Below are 10,610 nucleotides of genomic sequence, written 5' to 3' on the forward strand. Positions count from 1 at the left end.
TATGACAATCCTATAGGTAGCATCATACTTAATGGTGAAAAGCCAACACTCTGCCCCCTAACATTGAGAACAAGGCAAGGATGTCCACTTTCACCGCTTCTATTCAACATTTAACCAGAGGCCCTAGCAAGTGTAACAAGGCAAGAAAAAGAAATGAGGGAATTCCCTGGCAGTCCAGTGGTTAGGACTCCACGCTTTCACTGCCCTGGGCCCAGGTTCAATCCCTGGTCAGGGAACCACGATCCCGCAAGCTGCGAGGTGCAGCCAAATTAATTAATTAATTAGAAAAGAAAAAGAACTGAAAGGCATACAGAACGGAAAGGAAGAGGTGAGACTGTCTTTATTTGTAGATGAGATGATTGTGTGCATAAACTATCCCAAGGTATTCACAAAAAACTACTAGAGCTAAGGTGTGAATTAAACCCAAGGCCACAGAATGCAAAGCCAAATACAAAACTCAGTTGTGTTTCTATACACTGTTAATGATCAACTAGAAAAGGAAATAAAAATACCATTTACAATAGCGTCAAAATCCATAAAATAGGGAAAATTTAACAACCTGTGAAAGTACTGCTGGGTAGTAGTGTTGTGGATCTGCCACCAGCATGGTGGCTTAATGGGAGTGGAAACAGGAACCTCCAGAGGATCTGGGGGTGGGAGGCTAGCGTCTGGGTCTGGACAGTCAAGAACACCGAGATGAAAAGCACTGGAAAAGCTCAAGGCTTTCAGCACCACAAAGCCTACAAGTACAGCCAGAGGTCAAAGTATAAGTTTTTATTACTCCAGGACAACTTGGACTTCACCAATGCCTAGCTTCGTGGGGCATGTAGTGTGACTCATGACTGCAGACACAAAATCATTCGAAGCCTGTGCTACAGCCCTGGGCTACTTTCAAAGACATTCAGTTACACGAACGCTGACTTGCTTCTAAAAATGTGAGTCCCGTTTTCATTTTCCTTCCTCTCTGTCTTGCTCCCAACTTCCTGCTGTCTTGGGGCTTCTCACTGTCTGGGTAACACAAGGCTTGGGCCTAGCCAAACCTGGGGTAGTGGCCCCTCTGTCACAAGCAGTGCCCGGGCCTGAGGCTGAGCCTGAGCCTGTGGCCTCTGGAGCCCGACCTGGCTCGGTGGCCTGTTAGGCTGGCTCCCGGCTCCCGGGGGAAGCCTGCGGACGCTGGCCTGATGGGAGGCGCTGCTGCACTCGCTGGGGCCTCTCAGAACTCCTGCTTCTAGTTAGTGCACTGAACCACGGGACAGCCACACCTCACTTTCCCCTTCCCAATTACAAGCAGCTGGGAGGGCCCCTGGCCTCGTTGGCTCCTGTCATCAGAGTGGCTGCTTTTCCCCAGGGCTTCAGCAAGGTCTGGAAAAGAAGGGCTAAGGGCTGCTGCTGTAGGCCTGGGCTGCAGAAGCCCCGCCCAACTCTCAGGGGAGCTGGCGCCCCGCTAGTCCCACTGGACCACTCACCTCTCCTCCTTGGCCTGTGTAGCCAGCAGCCTTCAGACCTGCCCTCCTCCCCGCCACCGGCCCCTCCAACGACATCGGCTTTCCTCTCCCGCGAATGCTGGCCTGAAGGCAGGCTGTTGAGATGTCCTGCCCTACTGACAGCCAGCAGCAGCCGGCCCGGGGGGCCCTGAGCCCTGCCTGTGCCCACGCCCCAAGAGCAGCAGGGCCACCACCTGCCCTCCTCCGTGAGGATGGAGCCCCCAAGGCTGCCGAGGGTTCGCGAGCTGTGAGAACTTCCAACCATGAGAACTTTGACTTCCGGGTTTAGGGATCTGACCAGGGGGACAGTTCAGCTCTGAAACTCTTCACTCTCTTCGGGCCCCTGCCTGTTCTGGTGCTCCAGGCCCAAGTCTGCAGAGGGGGGAAGAAATGCCAGTCAGTTAGCAAACAGGGGGAGGCGCACGAGGGCTGGCCTGCGCTTCCCCCTTGCTCCCGGGGCGCTCTCTGGAATTAGAGGTGCCTGTTCCTAAGCAGCACTTCTTCGAGCAGCACCTGGAATGGAACGTGGCTGCGGGGGCTGCCTGTATTCTGGGAGCACGGGGGCTGCTGGCACCCCCAGGCTCAGGGAAGGTGCGTGTCGTCAGGAGGAGAGTGAGCTGGGACAGGGCTGTACCCAGAATACACGATGTCCCAAAGGAGGCGTGGGGGCCGGCAGGGCTCCCGGCCACCGTTCAAGGGGGTGACGGGCTGGGGGAGCGGGGGCCCCATCTGGGCCCCATCAGAACGAAGGCTCCGAGTGGCCCAGAGGCCAGCCGCCCGGCCGCAGAACATGGTCCTGGGGTACCTGGGAGGGAGCTAGATGACAGCAGCTGCAGGCTGTCTAGGACCCCATCCTCGTACAAGGCCAGCTTCTGCAGCATCTTCTGTCGCGCCGGGTTGATGACAATCTGGGGGGGCAGTGACGACGTGGAGCCGCCCAGGAGCGGTTCTGGGGTGGAGAGAGGGCCCCCTGAGCCACAGGGGCCGACGGCCCTGGAACTCCCTGCTGACACTTCTGGCCCCATGAGCCTTCCCTGTCCCCAGACCAGCTCCCTGCCCTTCGGAAGGACAGAGGTCCTCAGCGCTCTGAGAGCGGGGCCTGGAAGGGGCCGTGCTAGGGCCCTGGCTAGCTGCCGGGCCTGGAGCCCGGTCCTGGACTGGGCCTTCCTTGCCCCCGGCTTTCGGGGAGCAAGGTCCTGGCCTCTCCTCAGCCAGCTGGGGCCGCGGTCTGGGGAGATGAGACGGCACAGGACCGTCCTCTGTGGGCCTTTCCAAGGTCGGGTGGGGGGCCTCCCCAAGACAGTGGCCTGGAACTTGCTAAGGACACAGGGAGCTTAACGGTAGGCCCCAGTTCTCTCCTCCCAGAAGGCTGGGGGTGGGGAACAGGGGGACTGCCACCAAAGGAGGCCGCTGGTCCCTCCTCTGGGCATGTGTCCCCAGGTACCTTCCACAGCTGTGGGCTGGAGCCCCGGGCCGCTCCCCCAGCTCGACTCTCGGGTGGCATCCACTTGAGTACAGTCAGCCTGCCCGAGGGGTGCTGGGCCAGGGGGGCAGCTCGGGGTCAGGTGCCAGGAACGCAGGGCGGTGGACAGGCCGGACACGCTCTCGTCACTCTCCACGGGCTGGTTGGCGCCTTTCTGCAGCCGCTCTGCAGCCTGGGCCAGGGCTCCCGAGGGCGCCGCCAGGGGCTGCCATGGGCTGGCACCGCTCAGTGTACTGCCAGTGGTGGACACATAGGAGTTCTCCTGAGGGGAAGGGGGGCTGCGGCTGGCGGCCTCTGGCTCCAGAGACGGCCCTGCCACTGCCGCCTGCAGCTTCTCCAGCTTCTGGTACACCTGCGAGGAGGGAGAGGGGCTCTCAGGGTGAGTGGCCCAGGCTTGGCCACGCAGACCAGTCACGGTCCTCACAGAAGGTGGTCAAACTGCACAGCGGCTCCGGGTCAGGGATGAAGAAGAGTTGCAGCGACCAAAGCTAAGGATTTAGAATGGCTTCTCTCCGTCTTCTAGGAAGCGAACCTGGCTGCCCTGATGCCCTCAAATGGGGCTTCTTCCTCTTCTCAGAGAGAAAGAGGTGGGTGATAGGGAGGGGACTCAAAAAGGTAGATGCAGTGGCACAGCACACCCAGAAGGGGGCGCAGTAAAAGCCTCTCGCCTCCCTCTGTGTACCAGGTGGGGTTCAGTGGAGCTCTGGCCACTCCTAGCAGAAGCACAGGCAGGCAAGGAACATTTGGAGACTTCCTCCAGAAAGAGGGCTGTGAGGTGCTGTGTTTGGCTCCCTACTCGGCAGTGCCAGGAATGTGGCCTTTCCAGCAGGCCACGGTTCCCCACGGGTGGCTGGCATCTCAGCTGCTTCCCTTCCCCCTGCCTCACAGGACTACCTGGGTCATGGGGGGTCTCCTCTTGGCCCGGCGGTGCAGGCAGCAGCAAGCCAGCTGGCCCAGGGACAGGCCCAGCTCTGGTGGGCACGGCCCGGGCCTGGGGTCCAAGTGCTTCTTGAAGATCTGGGTGGCGATCGGGGCGGCCCAGGCGTCTGCAGCCAGACCTGCTTGGAGTGTGGTCTGGGTGCTTTTCAGGGCCAAACCAGCCTCCTCGGCTTCCTCTTCAACCAGGTCTTTCTGCGGGACACGTAACGTGAGTGTGGTCACTGGGGGCCATGCCTTCTGCTGCGAACCCCAGACCCTCATCGCTGGTGCCCAGTGCTGCCCCAGGCCCCAGGGATCCAGCTACACACACGGCACCTGGGGCCGCTTTCACAGAGCTGACTTCCTGGGAGGGGAGAGACGCCGACATGCCTCTTAAGCAATGGAAACTGCGGCAGGGAGGCCCACGGGGATTTCAACTGGGGCCCAAGCAAGTCACACTTCAGCGGGGATCTAAAGGGATGAACTAGCCAGAGAGGGCGGAGCCGAGGGGGGTGGGAACAGGACCAGAGGCCACCTTGAGTTCTGAGAGGCGAAGGACTGGGAGGAAAGACTGGGGTTGGTGGGCGGGGTGGGGGGGGGGTTGGCCTTTCAGGCAGAGGGAAAGGCTCTTACAAAGACCCTGGGGCAGGCATCGGGGAGCCGGAGCCGGCCCGAGTCTGGAGGACAGAGAGAGGGCTGGGGGAGGGCAGGTAAAGGGGCTTCCACAGCCTCCTCACGGTCACGAAAGATCGCTTTGGCTGCGGCACAGAGAACCAGCGGGCAGGCCCCTGAGGAGTGTGGTGCGCTGCTCCGAGGCGGTGCTGACACCGGGCGGAGCGGCCCACGTGGAGGAGGTCTCCTGTTTGGCTGCCCGGCTCTGGCACAAACCCACCAAGGCCCGGCAACGGACAGAAATAGCCCCAAGCTCGGAGCAGAAGGCCAGGAAACACAGCAGCTTGTAAAGCGCGAAGCACATGTGCCGACCGAGCGGAGACCGAGCGGAGACGGGCCTGGCGAGGAGCTGGGCTCCTGGCTCCAGGTCAGGCCCCAGGCAGCTTGGACCTGCTCCACAGCACCCGGGAGGGCTTCTCAGCGGCAGCCCCATTCTCTGCCACAGCCTCTCCCGTCCCCACGCGCCCACCCTGTTCTGTTTTCCACTGTGGCTGGCGCCCTCCTCGCCCGCCCCCAGCCCAGGTGGTGTCTGGAAAGGCCCACGGCATCCAAGAGGACAGACAGGTTTCTCCTCAGCAAGGTAAATGAAGCCGTCTGGGGCCCTGCCTATTTTCAAGCATGAGTCAGCAGCGGCAGAGGCTGGCTCCCGTGGGGCACTGCGTTCCAGATCATTCTGCCCTCCGGGTCTACACCTGTCTGTCGACCGACCAGAGCAGCACCTCCTGGCCTCCCTCTCTTCCTCCCTGCCCGCCTTTCTCCCTGCCCTGCCTCGGGAGGCTCACCAGATACTTGGTCTGGGCACCATGCATCCTCACAGCCCTCTGGCCGGCCAGGGTCTCCAGCACCACCTGGAGGGAGGACAGGCTGGAGGGCGAGGCAGGCAGGACCACTGGGGGGGCGGGTGCACGGTGGACAGGGAGGCCGAGCCCAAAGAGGGGCTGCTGGGCGTGGACCGGAGCTGACAGGGGCACATCCCTCAGACAGGCACACGTGGACCGACTCCCAGCAGGGACAGAGCCGCAGCCGTGGGACTAAAGCTCTGGCAGTTTGGAGGGCCCACTTGAAACAAAAGAATTCAAAACTACAAACGTGAAACGAGGTGCGGGACCGAGGAAGTGGCCCGGGCCGGGGAGGGCGGGGGCCTGGAGCTGAAGCTTCATCAGAGGGCCCAGTGGCTCACCACGCCGAAACTGAAGGTGTCGGTCTCCACGGCCAGCCTCCCCGTCTTGACGTACTCCTCGGGCAGGTACGCCAGGGTGCCACGCACAGTCTGAGTCCGGGCCACAGTGCTGCTCCGGCTGGGGTTGGCGCCTGCAAACCGGCTGAGACGGGCCAGGCCAAAGTCTCCCAGTTTGGGCATCAGTCTCTCATCCAGAAGGACGTTGGAACTTGGGGAGGGAAGAGAGTGGTGTGGGCCCGGCCTTGGCCCTGGCCCACTCCGTGACCCCCCCACCTGCCTGGTCCTGACAAAATCAGACTGCAGACAGTGGCTGGTGCGCCTGAGCGTTCCAGCCACCTGGGGCTCCGAGCACGTGGCCCCCAAAGCACCCTCACACAGTTCAGCCCCTGTTCATCAGTGGGGCCCGTCGTTGGCCTCTGCTTCCACACCTGTCCCACGCCGGGTACTCAGTGACCCAGAGTCCCCAGCCCTGACATCCCCGACCTGAGTCTCGAGTGGGAGAGGGTAGGCCTACTCTCATGGGGGGCGCTCAGGGCAAGGCTTCTTGGGCTCCCTGCTGGCGGAAGGTTTGGAAGCATCACCCCTTGCCCGTAGACTATGTTCCTGCCGCTCTGAGAGGCCCCGGGGGACTGGCTGTGCCCCCTCCTCACCTCTTGACATCTCCGTGGATGAGGCTGGGGCTGTCTTGATGTAAAAACTGAATTGCCCGGGCCGTGCCCAGAAGGATGTCCAGTCGCTGAGGCCAGGAGAGAGGGGGCCAGGCCTGGGTCTGGAAGGGCAGAAGGAGCAAAGGGGCGGAGGGGAGGCTGCGGGCCACTGTTCTTTGCCCCCCATCCTTCCCTCCACCTGTCACCGAGGGGTCTGGACAAGCAGTTGACTCTCTGGGCCTCAGTTTCCCCTTCTGGAAAACGAGGAGCAAAGTCTCCAGGAGCTACTTCAGGAGAGGGTGGAGACTAAGCTCCTGCGGTGCTCCCTCTGCACAGCGCACGGGGCTGGGATCATGCCCTGGGGACCCCTCACAGGCTCTGGCAGTCCTGGCTCTGGGGTGATCAGGATGTTGTCGGAGGCTCTCTCCCCGCCTCCCCGCACACAGCACGCTTATCCTGAGCCCTTCAGCGTGAGGTTAGAGATGCTCCTGCCCTGTGTTCAGTTAGCCCTTGCGTCTTGTGGGTGCCTCCCTAGATGGGGCCCCGGTGCTGTCCATCGCCTCCTTCCCCCAGGGCAATGCTGACGCGACCCTTCCACTACCCTGCTTGCAAAGGGGAGAAGCCCGAGTCAAGCTACTCCGAGTCCAGAACCCCCTTTCAGAGGCACCACAAGCCAGGCTTCTGGGCATGCGGGAGCAGCAGGGAGGGGCCCCGCTCGCAGAGGCCGAGAGCCCAGGCCCCGTGTCCTGCTCTGCCCAGGTGCCAAGTGTGATGCAATGTGCCAGGCTAGGTAAGGCTACCTGGACGTGGAGGCGGTCTTCCAGGGAGCCGTTGGGCAGGAAGCCATAGACAAGGCAGTAGAAGCCACTCTGAGCACAGTAGCCAGCAAAGTCCACGATGTTTGGGTGACGAAACCTGCTTGAAAAAGTGGGGTCTGAGCACTTTGGCCCCCAGCATCCACCACGCCTTCCATCTGACCATCGTGGGGACAGTCCCTGCCGTTTCCTCAGCTAGCCTGAGCCTGGCAGGCTTTGGGAGACCGAGGGAGCCAGATCCCGTGACACACGGTCCCGGCGGGCCTCTCCCGCTGCCCGCACCAGGAGGGACACCACAGGCTCACCGTGACAGCTGCTCCACTTCGGTCCGAAAGCTCTGCTTCACCGTGGTCCACTCCAGGTCTGCCTCCTGTTTTGGGCCCAGAACAAGCAAGGGGCGGGGGCCTTGGACTGGGAAATCAGAGGGCTGAAGGAGCCGTGTGGGGTAGTGGGGGGAGGACCAGAAAAGCGAGGGTCGGCTAACAGCCTTCCAGAGCCTTTGCCTGGACGCTACACACACCTCCTTTAGCCTCTTCACAGCATATACCGTGTTCCTCATCACAGCCCGGTACACACACCCAAAGCCGCCCTCCCCGATCTTCAGCTCCTCTGAGAAGTCGTGGGTGCCCTGGCAAATCTCATGGAGGGGCCAGCAGAACGAAGAGGAGTGGGTCCCCTGCAGGACGGACACTGGGCTCTCTGGGCTCCGCTGTGGGAAGAGACCCCAGATCAGGCGAGGCCCCGCCTCCTCCCCTCTGCCTAGCCCACCCCTGCTGGGCTGGCTGGGGCTCCCCAGTGTATCAAAGGCTGCCTTCTCACCGCTTGTCTCAAACCTCTGGGTGGAGGCAGGACCCACCTACCTTGACACAGGAAGGGGCTGGCGATGGCAGTGGTGGCTGGAGGGCAGCAGGGCTTGGGACAGGGCCGAGCTCAGGGTCAGAATGAGTCTGGGAGCCTGGAAAAGCTTCATAAAGACACCAGTGAGAGGCAGGCAGAGACCAGTGGCCGGATCTACAGCCGTGGCCAGTGTCAAGGGGCTCCTTTCCTCAGGTTCATCAGGCCAACCCCCGTGAGACGCCTTACCTGGGGAGAGGAGGGTGGAGGCCGACGAGTGCAACTTCTGGGGGCTGGGGGCCGCGGCCTCAGAAGGTGCAGAGATGCTGTCAGGCCTCGGGGTGGTGGCGCTGGGGGGCAGAAGGGGGGCGGGAGGGTGCCCTGGGAAGCAGAGGAAGGAAAGGGCTGTTAGGCCCAGGCGAGGGGGGGGGGGGAGGAGCTCCAGGGGAGGCCCTGGGCGGCCCCTCTCCCGAGGTCCTGGGGGTTCTGGGGGGTCCCGGGGGCTCCGGGGCCACGCGCTCACATGCCGTGATGATGTCCCGCGCGCGGAGCAGCTGCAGGTGCGTGAGGATGCGCACGAGGTCGGCCACGCGGGCGTTGCGGTTGATCCAGGGCCACAGGACGCTGGCCGTGCGCTGCCCGGAGCGCTCGCATAGCCGCAGCTCGGTCTGGTCGCGTACGATCAGGGCGGCTGCGGGGCGTGGGTGCGTCAGGCCGGGGCGTCCGGCCCCCGCGCGCCCCCCGCCCCGCCCCGCCCCGCCCCCGCCCGACCGCCACCACCCACCGAACTGGCACCAGTCGGCGGGCTCCAGGGCGTCCATCACTTTGTAGAAGCGGCACATGACCCAGGGCGGCACCTCGTACAGGAAGTGCTGAGCGCCGGGGACCGCGGGGTCTCCCGGGCCCGGCCCCCCGGCCATGGCCGCCGCCGCCGCCGCCGCCGCCGCCGCCGGGCCGGGGCCTCTCAGGGCCGCGGCGGGCGCGAGCCTCGGCCGGCCGAGTCCGCGAACACTGACTCACTTCCCCTTTAAGCCGGCCTCGTGCGTCGCCCGGCGGGGCGGAAGGGGCGGTGCCCGGGCCCTCCGCCAGGTCGCCCGCCGCCGCCGCCGTCACGAGCCCCGGCCACACGGGGGCGCCGCGCGCGGTCACTCCCAGCGGAGGCAGCGCCCCTGGGCCCGGCGAGGAGGGCGGGGCGGGCTGCCGGGAGGAGGAGCCGTCTGAGCAGGGCCCCGAGGGCTGGAGGAGAGCGGTTCTCGGCCCGGGGGGACGACGGGCACGGCGAAGGCGTTCCAGAAAGTCTAGAAGCGGGCCTTGTGAGAGACGCTGGGAGGTCCTCTTCAGAAGTTTCAGTTTCATGCGGGAGGCTGTGGAGAGTGGTCAAGAGATCCAGATGGGACAGGGTCAGATGGTGTCACACAAAGGCTCCCCGGCTGACTCCCCTCAGCTGGCCGTGAGGCTGGGTGCAGGAAGAACGGTCTGGAAGCTCAGAGCATCTCCACCCACCTCCTGGGCCCTGGATCCCATCTTTTCCGCTCCTTCAGGAACCTGCTCCAGCGGTTGTTAGGTCTTTGCAGTATCTGCCATCTTTCCTTCTTCGCTGGCTCCTTCCCACTAGCACATAAAACGTGTTTACATGTCTTAGAAACAGGCCTTCAGCTCTGGCTGTCCCTCCTCTCTCTTGTCACACGTGAGGATGGCAGGCTCCGGCTGCTCCCACTCTCTTTTCTGAAGCAGTCACCAGGCACCAAGCTCCGTCCCCGGCCTGACGTCTCCCCACCTTCGTCCCACCAGGCTCTGCAGCCGCTGACTAATCTGGACTCTCTGTTCCCTACCCTGCTCCAGCAGCCACCATTTTCCTGTCACCCCCCTGAACTTCTCTGGAGTCCGTCTCTTCCCCACAGGCCCACTGCCCTCTACTACCTCCTACCTAGCTGAACCTAGATCAACTGGCTTCCCAGAGGCTTCCCTGCCTCATCTCTGCCTGAGGGGTCTTCCTTAGGGACAAATCACTCCACACCGACTTCCTGCTTAAGACCGTCCCTCGGTTCCCGAAGCCCGCCGATGGGATCCCGGCTTTTCCGCACGGCCTCCACCGTTGTCACGATGGGGCCCCTTCCTGCCCACCTCTGTCTGGCTCTTTGCACACATCAGCAGTCTTAAGCCATCCAGAACTCCTTGGGGTTCCAAGAATGCGCCAGGGCTCCCGCACCCACGAGTTTGCACCTATAGCTCCGTGGCCCTCACGCGAAGGTGGAGCTCAAGCAGCTCCTCAGGTAGAAGCTGGGTTGAGAGCCCCCGGGCTCCTCGGGCGGAGCTGCCCGCAGGCCCTGCTATGCCTGGCATCCCTGGTGCGTCCTTCTTCAGCCTCGGCACTCATCTGCCTCCCCCACCAGATGGGGGAAGACCCCCCCCAAAGCAGTAAGGTGGCTTCCTCTTTTGTTTCTCCAGTTGGATGCACGCTTGAAAGGCAGCAGGTCTTCCCTGGCCACCCCCTTGCCCTCTGGATCCTGACCCCAGAGGGCTACTACCCCACTCGCCGCCCCCAGGCTGTCCGTCCACAGACTTATTTAGGGCTCT

At 63.1% G+C, this 10,610-nt stretch overlaps 1 protein-coding gene across 5 annotated transcripts; it reads right to left on the bottom strand.

Annotated features, from left to right (window-relative positions):
* Positions 1–759: 759 nt before the first annotated feature.
* Positions 760–8,953, bottom strand: IRAK1 (interleukin 1 receptor associated kinase 1; the record flags this gene model as incomplete). 5 transcript variants are annotated; one of them, XM_079727230.1, is made up of 14 exons in its annotated part: positions 760–1,856; positions 2,290–2,433; positions 2,929–3,229; positions 3,862–4,098; positions 5,340–5,405; positions 5,738–5,945; positions 6,388–6,506; positions 7,185–7,299; positions 7,505–7,569; positions 7,720–7,908; positions 8,060–8,163; positions 8,283–8,414; positions 8,557–8,724; positions 8,818–8,953. In XM_079727230.1, the coding sequence occupies 14 exons, from the start codon at positions 8,951–8,953 to the stop codon at positions 1,795–1,797; spliced, it is 2,046 nt and encodes a 681-aa protein (XP_079583356.1). In that variant the 3' UTR covers positions 760–1,794. The 5 variants fall into 5 exon arrangements, with proteins under 5 accessions (XP_079583356.1, XP_079583354.1, XP_079583353.1 ...); XM_079727228.1 differs by having other exon boundaries at positions 2,929–3,319; XM_079727227.1 differs by having other exon boundaries at positions 2,290–2,454; positions 2,929–3,319.
* Positions 8,954–10,610: the final 1,657 nt, after the last annotated feature.

The sequence above is a fragment of the Hyperoodon ampullatus genome (assembly GCF_949752795.1).
Source record: "Hyperoodon ampullatus genome assembly, chromosome: X".
Taxonomy (NCBI): domain Eukaryota; kingdom Metazoa; phylum Chordata; class Mammalia; order Artiodactyla; family Ziphiidae; genus Hyperoodon; species Hyperoodon ampullatus.